The 18,958-nt window shown below is 41.6% G+C and overlaps 1 protein-coding gene across 1 annotated transcript in view; it reads left to right on the forward strand.

Annotated features, from left to right (window-relative positions):
* The window catches only part of WWC1 (WW and C2 domain containing 1), a 73,547-nt gene that overhangs the window by 24,557 nt on the left and 30,032 nt on the right, over nt 1-18,958 (forward strand). Inside the window, exons 2-8 of the mRNA XM_035105164.3 lie at nt 2,890-2,999; nt 10,704-10,907; nt 12,120-12,196; nt 14,082-14,161; nt 14,928-15,057; nt 15,860-16,006; nt 16,261-16,334. Of these exons, the coding sequence (XP_034961055.3) occupies nt 2,890-2,999; nt 10,704-10,907; nt 12,120-12,196; nt 14,082-14,161; nt 14,928-15,057; nt 15,860-16,006; nt 16,261-16,334 (822 nt within the window). The remainder of the gene's footprint in view (nt 1-2,889; nt 3,000-10,703; nt 10,908-12,119; nt 12,197-14,081; nt 14,162-14,927; nt 15,058-15,859; nt 16,007-16,260; nt 16,335-18,958) is intronic.

The following is an 18,958-nucleotide window of genomic DNA, read 5'->3' on the forward strand; positions in this document are numbered from 1 at the left end:
TCATAAACTGAAGCGAACTTTCCCATTGAAAGTAATGGAAAGTTAATTAATCCGTTCCAGATGGGTCCGCGGCGTTCATAAACCGAAAATTCATAAACCGAGGTGTTCATAAACCGAGGTTCCACTGTACTGGGAGGGGAGGGAAGAGGCTTTAGAAGAGCCCCATCAATGAGGCAAGGCCTCTCACTTGTGCAACAAAGCTTCCTCTCTTCCACTATGTGTCCCATGGAATTGGACCACAGTTCTCACTTCTCTCAACTCCAAAATAGACCCTGTCTTAATTGTATTCCTTTCCTAGATTTCAAAGAGTTGTGAGGGAAACCATTATTTTCAGATATGATATTTTATTGCCTTTCATAAGACAATCTAGCTCCCTCCATACCCAATTAAAACTGTTGCTTCCCTTGATAGTAAGAGAAGCCATATAACAATCTGTTTTCCTTGCTGTTTCTTCAGCCAACCTCTAGCCACAGACTTAAACTTGACATGCTTCCTTCTTGGATTTGCCAACATCTTCTAAAGCACTTGCTAGCACAGACAGCATGCCTATTTTACTTCTACCTGTGTTTCTCTTTAGAGAATGCTGTATGATAAAAGAAAAGGCAAAGGGGTTAATTTTAAAGTGGCGTTTTAAAATATTAAAAAACTACCAGCTTAATTATTCATTTCCTTCAGGCTTAAACAAGAGAACAAGTAGGCTTCTCTCCACTGCACAAGTTGGCCCAGAGTGGCAGAGCCCTGCTCTCCCTCTAGGCTCTGAGATTAGTGCTATTTAAACAGGCATTTCTGGAAGCCGGGACAATCTTGGAGGACAATCTTCAATAAGAATGAATACTGTGTCTAGTTCTTGGCACCACAGTTTAAGAAGGATTGACAAGTTCTTCCTGACATTTATTTGGAATATCCTTCCTTGTAACTTGAAGCCATTGGTTTGGGTCCTACCCTCTAGAGATTCTTGGGTAGAAGCCATGGGCTTTAAATGTGTGTTGGATGTGCTTTAAGTGTCCCATGTGGCTCTAAAACTTTGATACTTGGTCATAAACTCTCTGAGAGACCTCAAAGGCATTTCACTGTAATCTTAGGTTCTCATTATGAATCAGCAGGATTTGTGACAGGAATATAAGGTGCCACTGTGGAGCTATTAAAACAGTTGGTAATTGGTGTTATCTAGTAGAATGTTAGCAGTCCTTAAACTTTCAGTGAAATCTATAGGATTTAAAAGTAACTTGGCTGAATTTTTTCATAAATGTTGTTGGGAATCCTTCCTCTCCCAGTTTAATTGCAGAACTAGGCTAAAAAGTGGAAGCTTGACAATTATGCAATTACCGTATATACTGGCGTATTAGACGGCTTTTGAACCCAGGAATTTTTTTTCAAAAGTTGGGGGCCCGTCTTATACGCCGGGTCCAAGAATCTGCAGTCACCGCATACGGTGGGGGGAGCTCAAAAACGGCCGCATCCCCACTGTATGCAGTGACCATATGAACGCAAAGAAGCGCGCTCGGGAGGGGGCTGCTCCCCGCCAGGGAGAATGGCTCCCTCATGGCTTTGTGACCTGGATCAGCGCAGAGATACAGTTTTGTGTATTTCATTGGTGTCAAGCTGCTGCCTCTTCTCTTTTTGTCAGCGCAAATCAAAGGGATCTCTCCGTCTCTCTCTCTCTCCGTTCTCTCTTTCACTGCTGCTCAGCGTCTTTCGCTGGCTGTGTGAGCCTCCGATGTCTCTGCCCCTCTATCGCTATCCTCTCTATGGTTTCTCCCCCCCCTTTGCTCGATGTCTCTGCCTCCCTCTCCCTCTCCCTGGCTTCTATTCCCCTTTTGCTCACTGAGCCAGCCTCGTTGTCTCTCTCTCCGCTCTCTCTTTCACTGCTGCTCAGCGTCTTTCGCTGGCTGTGTGAGCCTCCGATGTCTCTGCCCCTCTATCGCTATCCTCTCTATGGTTTCTTTCCCCCCCCCTTTTGCTCGATGTCTCTGCCTCCCTCTCCCTCTCCCTCTCCCTCCTTTTGATCGATGTCTCTGCTTCTCTATCTCTCCTCTCTCTGGCTTCTTTCCCCCTCTCAATAACTAAGCAAGCAAGCAAACAAACAAACCACCATTTCCCCGGCTGCAGACTTGAGTGCTGGAGAAGACAGCCTCCCCTCCCCGCCAAAAAAGGGCTGGAGTACATCCCAAATTCTATATTTTAACTTGAAAAGTAAGGGGTCGTCTTATACGCCCAGTCGCCTTATACGCCAGCATATACGGTAGTTTAGTTTTCAGAAAAGTGAATTAGTCTGAGTCTTTATAGCTTGAAAAATCTCACATGTACATTAATAATTGAAGAAAGGTGATTTGATTGAGATACCCAATGTTTAGGCTTGTACTTTGCAGTGGTCTAAAACTTTAAGAACATAACTTAGTCTGTCAATTGCAATTCTGGGTGTAATACCATACACAGGAATGAAAAAAGTCATATGACACAGTTACTATTCCTCATCTCCTTGTCCTGCATTGCACAGTCTTAATAATTCACACAATTTACACACCATAAATCAAACATAACTTGCTCCTACATGCCTACATATTTTTAAAATAAGACTCCCCCACAGGCAAGCTTGTTCAGTTGTGGGGGCAGAATTTGTTTATAGGAGTTCTCCACGTTCTCTTTCTGAACGAGTACTTCCTGAGCCAGAGCTAGGTCTAGGAACTTTTCCCCCAGGAAGAATATTGAAATCAACTTTCTGTCTTGAGTAAGTAGGGAAAGTGAATGAATTTGTAGGTGTGTTGCTAAAAATTAAACCTTTGATGTGCAGAAACCTACCACTCTTCCCTTAATACATTTTAATGAAAGTCTGCCCTACTTTTTGGACAATTTGGTGTGATCTAAATACTGACATGATTTCCATTTCAGGTATACTAAACCACTAACCTTTGCTGACTGCATAAGTGATGAATTACCATTGGGATGGGAAGAAGCATATGACCCCCAGGTTGGAGTCTATTATATCGACCACAACACCCGTAAGTGTTAAATGATTCTGTATGTAATAATAATTCACACATATTATATCCATCTAATAAAATCCATCTGGGCGTCTCATGTTGAGATACATCTGCACCTTGAATTTGCTTGATATCCTTAACTCTACCATACACTGATCTCCTGCTTCCAAATGTCTGGCTGGTCTGATTCTTCTTTAGCTAAAGCAAGTAACTTTTTGTTGACACATCAAACATATATATATATATATATATATATATATATATATATATATATATATACATACATACATACACACACAAACACACACACACACACAGAATTGCTATGTTTGTTCATATTCTTTCCTTTTTATTCCCGATGCACCTTATGATTGATACAAGGAACATGAATCCTCTCTTGCAGGTATATGGCAGAGGGTTTTTCAGTATTACTAATGAAAATTAGAGAAGAAACTGCTTTCAAGTATTACATACTGTATATTCCTGCATATAAGACTACTTTTTAACCCAGGAAAATCTTCTCAAAAGTCGGGGGTCGTCTTATACGCCGGAATATACGGTATTATAAACCTAGCAGGCTCACACATCCCACCTGATCCATTTCTTTCATTGTTTCATTTTTCCTTTTGATTTTGAACTCTGAGGATACACATGTTTCTTGAATACAGTATAGGCATAATTTTAGTGACCCCCCAAAAATCATTTGATTTTTTTTCTCAGAGTTTGCTGATATATTTAAACATATTGTGTGTGTCAGAATACACATAGATTAAGTTTTTATTGGCTTGCATATAGAGTTGTTCCTTCTAGTTACAGGTAGGTAGCCGTGTTGGTCTGAGTCGAAGCAAAATAAAAAAATTCCTTCAGTAGCACCTTAAAGACCAACTAAGTTTATATTTTGGTATGAGCTTTCGTGTGCATGCACACTTCTTCAGATACATCTGAAGAATGTATCTGAAGAAGATACATCTGTATCTGAAGAAGTGTGCCTGCACACGAAAGCTCATACCAAAATATAAACTTAGTTGGTCTTTAAGTTGTTCCTTCTGTTCATGTTATTGATCCTGTGGCACCTACTGCTGGTGGGGGCAGGAGGTGATTTTTGCAGCTCCTCCACATCCTTCCATGCCACCTCCCACACTAGTTTGGATGGTCGCCCAAACGCTCTAGGGCACATTGGGGAGGGGCTAACTAAAGGGAGTGGCAAGGGATCAGGCCAGAGCATCCCATGAGTGGAACTCTGCTCACAGGATCTTTGAATTTAGACATTCTCTTTATTCATACAGTTTCTTATTTATTTATGACATTTGGATGGCTACCTCATAACATAAATTGCTATAGAGAAACTTTTCTTGTTGTAAACCTTACTGCTTGGGTGTTAGTGCTTAGTGCAGTAGTGTTGAGCAAGGTATAAATGATTTAAGACTGTCTGTTAATGAAATGTAAACCCATCATACATAGTGCACGGTAGGATCAGTGAATGTTACATGGTAGCTGAACTAGATGGAAAGCCCTATTAGTTCTAATATTGATTAGAAGTATCTAATTTGGAAAGTTGTTTGCTATGTATGTGGGCGCCTCTTGTTGTTGTTTAGTCGTTTAGTCGTGTCCGACTCTTCGTGACCCCATGGACCATAGCACGCCAGGCACTCCTGTCTTGCACTGCCTCCCGCAATTTGGTCAAACTCATGTTCGTAGCTTCGAGAACACTGTCCAACCATCTTGTCCTCTGTCGTCCCCTTCTCCTAGTGCCCTCAATCTTTCCCAACATCAGGGTCTTTTCCAAGGATTCTTCTCTTCTCATGAGGTGGCCAAAGTATTGAAGCCTGAGCTTCATGATCTGTCCTTCCAGGGAGCACTCAGGGCTGATTTCCTTAAGAATGGATAGGTTTGATCTTCTTGCAGTCCATGGGACTCTCAAGAGTCTCCTCCAGCACCATAATTCAAAAGCATCAATTCTTCGGCGATCAGCCTTCTTTATGGTCCAGCTCTCGCTTCCATACATTACTACTGGGAAAACCATAGCTTTAACTATACGGACCTTTGTCGGCAAGGTGATGTCTCTGCTTTTTAAGATGCTGTCTAGGTTTGTCATTGCTTTTCTCCCAAGAAGCAGGCGTCTTTTAATTTCGTGACAGCTGTCACCATCTGCAGTGATCAAGGAGCCCAAGAAAGTAAAATCTCTCACTGCCTCCATTTCTTCCCCTTCTATTTGCCAGGAGGTGATGGGACCAGTGGCCATGATCTTGGTTTTTTTGATGTTGAGCTTCAGACCATATTTTGCGCTCTCCTCTTTCACCCTCATTAAAAGGTTCTTTAATTCCTCCTCGCTTTCTGCCATCAAGGTTGTGTCATCTGCATATCTGAGGTTGTTGATATTTCTTCCGGCAATCTTAATTCCGGCTTGGGATTCATCTAGTCCAGCCTTTCGCATGATGAATTCTGCATATAAGTTAAATAAGCAGGGAGACAATATACAACCTTATCGTACTCCTTTCCCAATTTTGAACCAATCAGTTGTTCCATATCCAGTTCTAACTGTAGCTTCTTGTCCCACATAGAGATTTCTCAGGAGACAGATGAGGTGATCAGGCACTCCCATTTCTTTAAGAACTTGCCATAGTTTGCTGTGGTCGACACAGTCAAAGGCTTTTGCATAGTCAATGAAGCAGAAGTAGACGTTTTTCTGGAACTCTCTAGCTTTCTCCATAATCCAGCGCATGTTTGCTATTTGGTCTCTGGTTCCTCTGCCCTTTCGAAATCCAGCTTGCACTTCTGGGAGTTCTCGGTCCGAAAATTATAATCAATTTTTGCATGATGGTTCCTGAGATCAGGGATTAGGATTTTGTGGGCCATTCTTCTATAGCTGCTGGGCTGAATAAAAGCCATTGCCTGAGTACTTGAGATGTTAATTTGTTTTTTGTTTTGTTTTTAAGTTTAAGGAATACTATAAGCCGTGGGTTTTTTTCTGATGGAACTGACAGCTCTTTTTTTTTGCTGCTGCTCCTGCTCCTCCGCTGCTCTTTAAGAGGGGTGTGCTCCCCCACCCCCTCTTTCAAAAGAAAGGAAGGCTCAGTGGCTTCCTCTGGCTAAGAGAAAGCTTTGGAGAATGACTGTCTCCCATGAAAGGAAACTCCTCCTTCCTCCTTTATCTGCAGCACCCACAGCAACGAGTAAACATTGGGCTGCCTGACATGTTTCTTCTGCTTATTGCCTGGTGTGGTATGGGCTAGCTGTATCCTCCATCCACTTCTTTGAAGTTTTGGGGTTAACATTTAGTGGTTTCAGACTGAGAGCTGCCACACCCACTCACCCCACCCCACCCACTCCTATTTGGTTTTTTGGCTGCTTCTGTGGTCTTTACCGTGACTGTTTCCGTGACAGGGTTGTCTCTTCAGTTAGGATCATTTTATTTTTCTTTCAGGCAATATATACTCTCTGGTCTCTGGGAAGAGGTTTTTTTTTTTTAATTCTCTTTTCTCCTCACCAAACTACAATAATTACATTGTGACATTTTCATTTGTTATTTTAGCAGGCAGTTATCAGCCTGAGTATTTGAGTTCATTTTGAACAGGCTTCCCCAAACTAAGGCTCGCGGGCCATATGTGGCCTGCGAGGCTCATTTATGTGGCCCCCGGCAATCCCCGCTGCCTGGTGCCGCTGCCTGCTCTCACGGCTGCCCACTTCCAGGTTGCAAAGGCGCCGGAAATAGCTTGCACAAGTGTCATTTCCGGTGCACTTCCGGGTCGGAGGAGGCCTGTGTGCATGTGCACAAGCTATTTCCAGCGCTCCTCCAACCCAGAAGTGCGCCGGAAATAGCATGTGCACATGTGTATGGGTGCATGCTCACGCGTGCTCCCCCACCCTCCAGCCCACCGCGTGATCGGTGCTGCCTGAAGCCAGGTAAATTTGAGGACCCCTGATGTCGAGTTTACACTTGCTTAGTTTGCAATTAGTTTTTATCCTATATTTTGTTGCCCAGTTTTCTCTTTGCTTCAGTCCCTTCTTAGTACTCTTAGAAAATTTGACAGTGAATAGTGGAATCTTATGGCTTTTTCTCCGCAAACCTCCCCCCCCCCCAAAAAAATCAAGAAAGCTTTCCTGATTGTCAGAGGTGCAGGAAAAGAAGGAACAAAATTTCCCCATTGGAGCTATCCTGTTGCTCCTTTCTCACCCACCCCATCAAGGAAAGGGGGATAGGGAAAAGAAAGGAACAACAGATTATCCCAATCCCATTACTCCTTCCTTCCCCCCATCAAGGAAGCTTTCCTGGTTGTCTGGGGTGGGAGAAAGGAAGAGGCACCACAATCACCCTGTTAGAGAAATCCCTTTGTTAGTTCCTTCCCCGCACCCCAGTAAAGAAATCTTTCTGTCTTTCTGGGTGTGCAGGAAATGAGGGGCAGTGGGATAGGTCCATTCGCTGTTTGTGAGCACTTGCTTTGTCCCAGGAGGAGGGCTTTTTCCATATGTGTGTTCCACTTATGATGCCTCATGTTTGCACTCGCAAGTGTGCCACAGAAAAACAGGTTTCTGCTGAGAAATATGGAGAAATGCATTCCTTCGCTGTGTGTGCCTGTGTGTGAGAAAGATGTGTTTATGTATGGTAAGCTCTTGTGTGGGAGAGGAAGTGGAGCAGCCATCTTGCAAATGCTCCTTGGACAATGACAGCATCAGTGTTTGTGGAGAAAAATCAATAGGACCAGCTAGTAGAGCATGAGACTCTCAGGGTCATGAATTTGAGTCCCACATTGGACAAAAGAGTTCTGCATTGCAGGGACTTAGACTAGATGACCCTCATGGTTCCTTCCAACTCTAAATTCTGTGATTCCATAAGTACATGCCTCGCTGTGGCAACCATGTTGTTATGGGACCCTCACGGCACATACACACCAAAAACAACACCAACACTGATCTATTAGAGCAGGCATCCCCAAACTTCGGCCCTCCAGATGTTTTGCCCTACAACTCCTATGATCCCTAGCTAAGAGGACCAGTGGTTAGGGATTATGGGAATTGTAGTCCAAAACATCTGGAGGGCCGAAGTTTGGGGGTGCCTGTATTAGAGTATTAGATTTAATTAATAAGTTGGTAAAGAACGGAAAAGATTGTAGTGTTTGCTTTGTAGTATTCTGTTTATGGTTTCTGTCATTAATGTTATCTGTTCATTTGTTTGCCACATACTTCCTGTTTGCAGAAGTCATAACACTTGCCACTGCTTTTTCTTGTTCTGACCTAGGTTGAGATTGGATGCTGAGCTTGTCATTAAGAACTACTGTACTTGGTTCCTCATTCAGAAATTGAGACAAGCCAGCCAGGGATTCTTTGCTTCTGTCTTTCTCTTCATTGTCCTCTCTCCTCGTCCCCATCCCCTTCCTCAAACTTGTCTATAGCAAAACCATTCATGCTAGAAATGTGAGACAATCCAGGGGTACAGACTGCCAGAAATTTATGCTTGATTATTTACCAAATAAGGTTGAGAAGCTCTGGAAGACGTCAAGTAAGAAGTCCTTGAAAAGGACTAGATTAGAAGTTACAAACTCAAGTTTCAGTGTGTAAAGTGGGAAGAAGGGGATTGGGCACATTTGTTGAAGTGTTGTGCACACCATTGCATCTCTGTGTTTAATAGCATTAACCTGCGTGTACACAGTGCATTCCAGTCGAAATGAATTGTGCCTGCTTATAGCCATCATACCAGCAGCCTCCAGATGCTGATAAAATTAAATGTTTTGGCTTTTGTCAGTGGCAGGTGACTTTCTGGATCATAGATCATTAAGCACTAAAGAAAACCTTCTGGTTTTCTTGGATCCCTTTAATGGCTGCGTTGCCACAACAGTTTTTACTAAATATTTAAAGGAACGCCTAAATTATGCAGATTAGATTCCTTTGGTATCCTGCAGCCCCTCCATATTAATTATTCATTATGTGGTAACTAGGCATCCTCACTCAAGCATGATTAGTTCAGACAGCCTGAAGCGCTTAACGCTGGCTGAAGAACTGAAATGCCTGTTCCTGGTTTCCAAACAAAAACCTGCAGCAGAACTGAGCAAAACACAAGATTTTTCTTTTTCTCAACACTTGATTTGTAACACAAATTCAAATTATTTGCAGTCTCTCATATATTGGTGGCATGGGGCACTTTGCTTACATGACACCCAGGAGCTTCTGTGAATCTCAAATGGGGAATAACTAACATTACAAGCCAATTCAATTACTTACCACAGTCTTGGCTGCATTATGTAAAGGTTGTTCTTGTTTCCTTGCCTTTGTCTGTTCCCTGCCAAGTAAAAGCATGAGTAGGCCTAAAAAGAGTTGGCATACGCTGGGTGGTATTCAACTAATTTTACACAGGGCATACCCACCAACATTTCTCCACTGAAAATAGGGCTGTCCTATTCAACAACAGCAACAATTTTATTATTTATACCCTGCCCATCCAACTAGGTTGCACCACGTTGTATCATAGCTGCCAAGACTCCCGTTTTCCCTGGGAAACTCCCATTTTAAAAGCCGTTTCCTGCTGTCATCCTGAATGGTGAAATGTCCCGTAATTCCCCCAGATTTCTTCCGGTGCTGCTCTGCCCATGTCTGGGCACCGGAAACCAGGCAGCGCCGGCACCGGAAGACGCTTCTACGCATGTCCAGACAGGCGTAGAAGCGACTTCCGGTGCCGCTCTTCCCATGTCTAGACATGCGTAGAAGCGACTTCCGGTGTCGGTGATGCTGATCCCGTATTTTTCTAACCAGGACTTGGCATCTATGGGTTGTATCCAACTTGGCGGCTTCCAACATATATAAAAACACAATAAAACATTAAACATTAACAAACTTCCCTGTACAGGACTGCCTTCAGATGTCTTCTAAAGGTTGTAATTTACTTACCTCCTTGGCTTGGGGGGGGGGGTCTCATAACTCCAAATCCTCCAACATTTCTCTGATGAAAATAGGGATGAAAGAAAGCGGGACATTCCAGGATCAAATTAGAAACCAAGACAGCTTCTGTAAATTCAGGACTGTCCCTGGAAAATAGGGACACTTGGAGGGTCTGAGAGGGTAGATACATCGAAACCTAGGAATGTGACTTTCCATGGGCCTATTCTGAGTGAAATTTAGTTGAATACCACCTTACGTATCTGTACTGAAGGAACAGGGAAATCCAAACTTCCTTTGTGTCATTTTAGTAAATCCTAAATTGAGATTTGGGAATCACTAACATTCTTCATATTTGAGTAATGGGAGGCAAGGTCCCTGAAAAGCTTAGTATCAGTAATTTGAAAAATCTTGAGAACAAATTGCATAGGGAATGATCAGAGAAAGAAGTAAACAGTAAACTTAACTGAGCAAATGCAAGATGTGTTATGTACAGTGCACAATATCTGTCTTGGCTGTTTAGTTTCTCCACTGGTATATCCAAGATTGTTACCAGTTTCCATGGGAGTAACAATACTGTGTTAATAGAAACAAATCTGAAAGGAGGTGCTTCATTTATGGTAAACTGTCCTGGTCTCCTGGCAGGGATGAACAAGCTTCTAGAGAGAGGGAAACAGACATCTGTTTTTAAGGAAGGTGTATAGTATACAAACAGTTGCATGCCTTTAGTGAGCAAGTTGGCAGTGTCAAAAATGGGAAATGGTGGAAACTTATGTTCTAGGCTAGATTTGGCTGTGTTTATTTGTTTTAAGTTATATCTACCCTTTTTAGTAAATATGTTTACTTGTTTCAAAGAAACTACCCAGATAGAGGATCCTCGAGTGCAATGGCGGCGGGAGCAGGAACACATGCTGAAGGACTACCTTGTACTGGCACAAGAAGCACTGACTGCTCAGAAGGAGATCTACCAGGTCAAGCAACAAAGGCTTGAACTAGCACAACAAGAATACCAACAACTTCATGATGTCTGGGAGCACAAGCTGGGGTCTCAGACTAGTTGTGAGTTCTTGGTTAGATTTTTGTTCTTTATCCTTGTTCTGCTAGTATGTCATGGAGCTTGGCATCGACAGTGGTATCTCGGGTTACAAAACTCCTCAGGTTACAAACACTTGGGGTTACAGACTCCGCTAATCTGGAAGTATTACCTCGGGTTAAGAACTTTGCCCCAGGATGAGAACAGAAATTGCGTGGCGTGGCAGCAGCAGCGGGAGGCCCCATTAGCTAAAGTGGCACGTCGGGTTAAGAACGGTTTCAGGTTAAGAACGGACCTCCGGAACGAATTAAGTTCGTAACCCAAGGTACCACTGTAATCCTGTCTTACAACCTCCTGACCCTTACACCATAGGATCAGTCTGTTGAAAACAAACCTATCTCCTTTAAGCTACACACTAAAAACATTTCATTATCATTGGTGCCTGTAGTCTTTTTAATTTTTTCATAGCTGAGCTGTATTTGGGAATTTTTCGTCTTGCCTTTTGAAGGTTAAGATTTGGAACTGCTCTGAAGATATGGGCTACAATCCACAATAACTATCCATGAGCAAAATAACTTCATAAAAATCTTTTCCTTGCATCAGCTCCCACTGCCAAGAACTGAACTGCTGTTCTGTTTTTAAAAGTGGCTTTTGAAAGTGTTGGAGAGTGCAGAAAAATTTCAAAAGAAGAATCAGTTGTGCATTATTTCCCTTATTCAAGTGCAAATAACTTTAGGTAATAGCCATAAACTACCACACATAAGTGTCTACATGCATGTATATATAAAAATGCTACTCATGTCACTGCTGTTGCAGATAAATACTATATGACATTATTGTATGCAAATAGGTTTGATTAGTAGAATCTGTCACAGTGACTTTTGTCAGTAGGAAAGGTTTTACTTTAAATACTGAAATTCTAAAAAACAGAAAACACCTTTAAAATGGAAAGTTAGGATTGGAAGAGCAAATTGTTACTTCTCAAATCTTGAAGTTACATTTTGAGACAAGCTTTCGATTGAAATCACTGCAGATTCCCTCCTTTCCATTTTCCAATACTTTCCCCCCTCTAACCCTTCTTTTTCCTGAAACTGCTAGATAGCCAACACAAAATTTTGTGTATACAGCCAACTCAAATGCTTACAAGGGAAATATTGTGATTTGTTTGTATACTTTTCTGTTGCTTCTTTGGTGTGCTTTTAATATTTGTTTTGTTTGTTTGTTTCCTTTTATTGTAGTAGTTTCCAGTTCCTCATCTAGCTCAAAATATGACCCAGAAATTCTTAAGGCGGAAATTGCTACCACAAAATCTAGGGTAAGAGGGTAAAGTGGTACTTTTAATTTCTAGTAATATAACAATCTGAAATTTCCAGTGCTTCAAAGCAGGGGTCTTCAAACTTTTTAAACAGGGGGCCGGTTCACTGTCCCTCCGACACTGTTGGGGGGCCTGACTATAGTTTTTTTAAAATATGGACAATTTCCTATGCACACTGCACATATTTTATTTGTGGTGCACAAAAAACTGGAAAAACAATACAATATTTAAAATGAAGAGCGATTTTAATCAACACAAACTTATAAGTATTTCAATGGGAAGTATGGGCCTGCTTTTGGCTAATGAGATGGTCAATATCGCTAATGCTCATCCCTACAACCCAGCCTAGACATGGATCTCCCTCACCTCCAAGGCCCAGTCTACATGCAGGCCTTCCATGCCCCCATCCCCACAACCCAGCCTATACACGTGTTTTCCTGCACACACCCTCATTCCCACAACTCAGATTATACATGTCTCCCTAACCCCTTTCCCCACGACCCAGCATGTACTTCCGTAACCCAGAACCCAACGACCAAGCCTGCACCCGTGTCTCCTTTAGCCCCATCCTCATTACCCAACTTGCTGCATGTCTCCCTAACCCCCATCCACCACCTCCCAGCTTGCACGCCTGTCCTCCAACCCCAAATCCCCACTCACCAGCCTGCCTGCATCTCCCTACCCTCGATCCCCACAGCCTGCCCATGTGTCGCCCATCCCCACAACTCACTGCAGCCTTTTGCAAAAGTAGCCTCTCCTCGTGCACTTTCTCGGGACAACCACGGCCCCTGACCTGCACTGATCTGAAGGGCAATGGGAGCCAAGGAGCGCACGCCGGACTGGTGGCGATTGGGAGAGCAAAGTTGCCCATAAGGATGTGGCTGGCGAGCGATCCTGCGCACGCTTCGCCAACTAGGCCGCCGCCACCGTGCAACGCCTTCCGCGGCTGTGCCCACCCAGCCTGCTCACCAGCAAGGTCCTAGGTCTCCTGCGCGGCTCCTGCTTGCCTTCCTCGGGCAAGCGACACGCCCTTCCGAGCAAGTTTTGGACCGGCTAAGGGAGAGGGAGAGAGGGAGGGACCTGGAGAGACAGGAAGGGGCAGCTCTTCCTCTGGGAGGAAGGGGAGGGGGATGCGCGGCAGAAGGCGAGCCAAACCTGCAGCTGAGGCCAGCGAGCTTCCCTCCAGCTGTCCGTCCTCCAGCAGCTCCGGGCATCCTCCTCTCACAACCCTGGGTGGGCTGGATTCAGTACCCTGGCGGGCCAGATGCGGCCCGTGGGCCATAGTTTGAGGACCCTGCTCCAAAGCATGGCTTAGTGAGAATGTGCTGGTGGTTGTGCTACTTACTGTGCAGGGCTAAGCCATGGTTTTGTGATGTATGAACCAGGCCAATGCACAGTGTCCATTACAAAATAAGAACAACAACAACATTTTTATTTTTATTGATTACATATATCACATACATGCATCCAAGAGAAGAGCCAGCAAAATAGAAACAAATTTGAACCAAATCAAAACAAGAAGTAAATGAAAGGAAGGAAGGCAAAGTGCAAAAAAAAAGACCTTTGCTTCATGGCCATAATCCTACAATTTAGTTTTCCTCAATTTATAATTGCATTTACAAAAACATTAATAAGTGTTTTCTTCCAGCTTAAAAGATGGTAAAACCATAACAGTTGTTAGTAGAGAGATTGTGCCATATACGCTATGTATTCATTTAACGTTTTCCAAAGGTTTGCAGCACTTACCTCACTTGGTATTAAATTAAACTGATTTTCTGTGCAAGTCGAGAAATGTTTTAGGGGTTTTAAAATAAAGTTATGAATAAAGTAGTGGAAAATATTTGTTAAAGTAACAAAATACTTTGCTCTGTTCACATTTCAACAGGTTAATAAACTGAAGCGAGAAGTTGCCCACATGAGACAGGAACTACAGTATAAGGAAATTGGCTTCCAAACATTGAAGAAGTAAGTTAATTATCTTCTAACATTTTAAATTTATATCTAGTTGGGTAATGTAATGATTTGGCTTAGTGTATTGTCTGAACCTGAGCTTGTGATTTTTGTTCTCTCTAGACTTCCCACTAGCTTGTAACCAAGATTTGTCCTATAGTTTGCTGTTCATAGTTTAATTTGATACTTCCGTTTTCTTCCTTTATGAAAACAGAAGTTAACTTCCCCAGGGAAGTTCCCCTGGTGCCTTCATTACACACCTTTAGGCTCCAGCCAAAAACGTTCCTTTTTAACTGGGCCTTTGGTTGATCTTATTAACATCCAACACCCTTTTAGAATGTGGCTTTTTGGGGGGCGGGGCTTATTGGGTTATTGCTTTTGGTTTGATTTTATATGTTGTGGTCTTGTTGTGAATTGCCCTGAGATCTCCGGGTATAGGGCGGTGTATAAGCTGAAAGTTGAATAAATAAATAATTAATAAACATTAACTTATTCTTCAGCCAAAAGGCTTCCAGAGCGGTTTACAAATATCAGTAATAACACAGTCGCTGCCGTTTCTGAAATCTTATATTCAAATTTTGCTTTAAGTTGGAGACAGATAATAAATCCAATTGGTGGGGATTATGAGCAGGGTACAGCACCAGGAGCTCAAAAATCACTCTTTTGACCCCCACCCCCTGAAACAAGATTCATAAAGCAAATTCCCTTGTCTTTAGAGCTAACTAGTCTTGTTTTTCCTGTTAATAACTGTTTCTCTTCTGTTTTTTACATCATCTTGAAGAATTGATATGAAAATGGCTGATACCCAAGGTGGATATAAACTTGATGAGGCACAAGCTATCTTAAGTGAAATGAAAGCTATTAAGAAGGCCATCACTTCAGGAGAGAAAGAAAAACAAGATCTCATTATGGTATGAAATTGACTGGGTGAACTCCTCTGCTAGGCGGATCTTAAACTACCATTACAGCAACTCTGTTTCCATAACTACAAAAACAGAAATGCTTGTATGGAACTGACACATCAACTTATATTATCAGTACAAGATCATTTTTAAAAAAAATCCAGGCAATCTCTTTACACTAGACTTTCTGTCTCTCCTACCCCCACCTCTGTGACTGTGATTTAATGTGACATGTAACTGGACCTATGCCTTTTCACATTGTCTTGATTTGCACATAATCCTAATAATTGTTTATGAATCTATGATTTATTAAACATTGAGTTAGCATTACATGTGAACCCAGTTCAATAGCTTACTTGTGCTTTATTAACTATATTCAAAATGTTGCTCATTCAACAAGATTTGTAGTTAGTCTATAAACCTTAGTGAACCTTAACTATTGCTTTGTGTTGTGTGTGAACCCAAACCTCCTCCTTAACCATGGTTAAGGGCCATCATCACCCAAAAGCTAAAGGACCGTGAGTGAAGAGCGCCAAAAAAATTCAAACTGTTGTTAAGGCTCAGCAACTTTTGCAGGTGCTTTTAGCTACTATGTGACATAATAAACCAAGTGATCTTCTGCCAGACACTTCAGTTCATTAATAGTTCATGTTAACCATTGTTTAGATAGAGTTATTGGTGAACCAGACCATCAGTTGATAAGGGACTGATATCTCCCTCACAATGTCAATTCAGTCTTAAATTTCTCCTTCAAAGCATCAGGGCAGCAGTGAGGCAATAAGAAGATGACTTTGACTTTTTCTTGTTCCAGAACCTTGCCAGGTTGACAGCTAATTTTGTGACAGACAGAGGATCACATTCAGACTTGTGGGCCAGCAGTATATCCTTGGAAGACTCCAGTTTCCCATTGTCTAAGCAGTATCTGGATGCTGGTTCCCAAACTGATGTTTCTGGAAATGTATGTAAAGTCTAAAATACTGTGTGAGCTTCCCTTAGTCTTGTATCCCATTTTAGCTATTAAATAATGTTTTGTGGGGACCTAGTGTTTGAACCACTGCTTTGTAAAATTTTATGGAAAAGATTTATAGCATATGTTATTTCTTAATCTTCGGATGCATATGTTGAACTTTGGCTCTGACTCATATCAACATGCTTAATCTACAAAGGGGAAAATGTGTCAACACCCTTTAACTTTACTATTTGCTTCTTTAGTTTATTGTGAACACGAATAATCAATTGGCTGAGAAGGTGAGACTGCGCCTCCAATATGAAGATGCTAAGCGAAAGTAAGTAGACCTTCCCCCACTACTATTGACAATAAGCACTTAAATCCATAGTGCAGACAAACAGCTGTTTTTTAAGAGGACAAGTATGTTTAAAAAGTACACATTTAGAACATGAGGGTGAATTTGTCCTTGGATCAGAATGTGTCCTTGGATCAGAATAAGTGATGAGCCTATAAACTTTTATTACAGTTGTTGCAAAGTTTTTATATAGTGTTTTGTTGTCAAGACTGATCACTAGTTTTAACTCTCATTTTGGCAGCTTACTGTGAAGGTACAAACCATGCCACTGTTGATTTTATTCTAGAGTTAGGGAACATCTTGCAGCAAAATTTGAGATATTGAAAGAACCTAAGAACCGTTCTAGATTTCATCAAATGCCCATTCTGTTCTTATAGTGGCCAACCACTATGAGAATTGAGCAAACAAGACCTATAGTACAGTAATCAGATAAAGACTATAAATAAGTCAGTAGGTGTTGTAAGCAACCCAAGGTCAATTTTTCAGAAGCCCCTTTAGACTTATACCAGTGTGCAATCACTTCCTAGTTCGTTTTCTCTTCCCTGGTTGCTATGCATAGCATCTGAGAACAGGGCCCTTTTCTTCCCTCTTTCCTTTGTCTAGAGCAGGGGTTGTCAACCTGGTTCCTAGTTTCAGGATTCTAGGTGGGCAGTAGGGGGTTCTATGGCACAAGCTGAATCCTCTTTCCTTCGAGCACTGGTGGGTGGTAAGGAAATTTTACCTACCATTAGTGGGCAGTAGGTATAAAAAGGGTGAGTACCCCTGGTCTAGAGACAGACTCAGAGCCTGTTGAAGGATTGTATCTCTTTGAAAGAAAGATAATGCAAATGGGGACTAGTCTGAATTAATGTGCCCAAGTTGTTCCTTTAAATTCTTTGGTGACTTTTGTCCTATTCAGGGGATAGCAAAACATGAATAATAAGGTATTGGATTCCTGTTATTAGATAGTCTCTGTTGCCAGAATAGCCAACTATTTTGGTACAGTACTAAAGGTATGCCCATGGGTATGCCCTGAAGGCACTTGCTGAAGCTAAGCATATCTGGTTCGGTCATCACTCAGAAACCACACATGTCACCTTGGGTTCAATGATAGAAGAAAGGCAGGGCATGTACCTGGTATGTATATATGAAAATATAATAAATAATAACACTGAGGTTGCTCTTCCTGTCATAATCACCAGACATATAAAAATGGCATTTAAAACTTTCATTTATTCTTTAGAGAAATATTTATATACCACTTTTTGATCCCCAAAGTTGTCCCCAAGGGTCTCAAAGTTGGCTTGCATTATTAAAATCAAACAAAGGTATAGAACCACAGAGCATTTAAGAACCAAAGCAACAGGACATGCTTAACACTATTCTAAAACAAGGGACTTTGTGATGGCTTTTTCTTAGTTTTGTTTTCACAAAAAACGTACTCCTGCTTCAGATACCGTGTGCATCTTCAATTAAATCCCCAGTTACTTTCAAAATATATTTCTTATTCATTACTAGAGTATGAATTCAGGTTAAGACTCCTGAGATGTGCATCCATTTTTAAATTTTATTTATTTATTTATGGAATGTCATGTTACATCTGTAGTGGATTCAGTTAAGGCTTGGTCCCACTGAAATGCTTGATTACGCTAACGCACTGTTTGCTTTCCTATTCTGATGATGTCAGATCCCCATATTTCATTCATTAGAGTAAAACTGGTTGAGGACCAATATTGCTCAGCTGCAAGTCATTGGCCTAAATCTAGGAAATCAGACTCTGCCTATCACTATCTCCGAGCTTCAATTCCCAATCTTTTAAATTGTAGTAACAATGTAACAAGAATAAGAATGAAAATAGCAAGGATTGGCATAATGTAAATGATAAAAGAGCCTTGCATATGAAAGTGTGCAATACGATTTTTATTTAAGCAAGCTTAAGTAGAAGACTGAACTGTCTTTTCCTCCATTTGTTATGAGCCATAGGAACAAAAATTGATTTGGTGCCTGACATCCTACAATCCCCATTGACAAAACTTCCTGGTAATGATGATATGTGTGTTACAAGGTATTAATGATTAAACTAAAATTCCCCATCATTGAATGCTGAACAGGTGGAATCATAGCTTTCTTTCAAGTGAAAATTGCAAAGTGAAAATTAGAGGGAGAGAATGATGCCAGATTTATAAGATGGCTTGTTTACTTTTGTAAGCACTACTGTGTAGGATACATAGAAGGCTGTTTTAATTTTGAAGGTGAAAAGTATCCCACCTTAAGAACAAATCTGACCTCTTACCATATCCATGCTGATAGTTGACAGAAGTTATCAAATTACAGTTGAGCAATCCTCTTAGAACACAGTCTTTATAAATTCACAGTGGAATTCACGGATTAGGAACTAATGCCAATGCTAATTCATCAGTGGAGCACAATGTTGGGCTTAACCAGGCAGTTGAACATTAAAATGGCTGCAAAGAAGGGTTCAGTGCAGCTTGAATGGATTTCTATTAATTATAGAATTTAAATTAATTAAGCAGCAACTTCCCTGCTATGGGAACAAGCTCAATCATTTCTCTTTAAAAAAAAAGAAGTGTCCTGAAATAATGGGTTCTGTGCTTTGACACGCCATC

This window comes from Zootoca vivipara, chromosome 2, assembly GCF_965207765.1.
Source record: "Zootoca vivipara chromosome 2, rZooViv2.hap1.1, whole genome shotgun sequence".
Classification (NCBI taxonomy): Eukaryota; Metazoa; Chordata; class Lepidosauria; order Squamata; family Lacertidae; genus Zootoca; species Zootoca vivipara.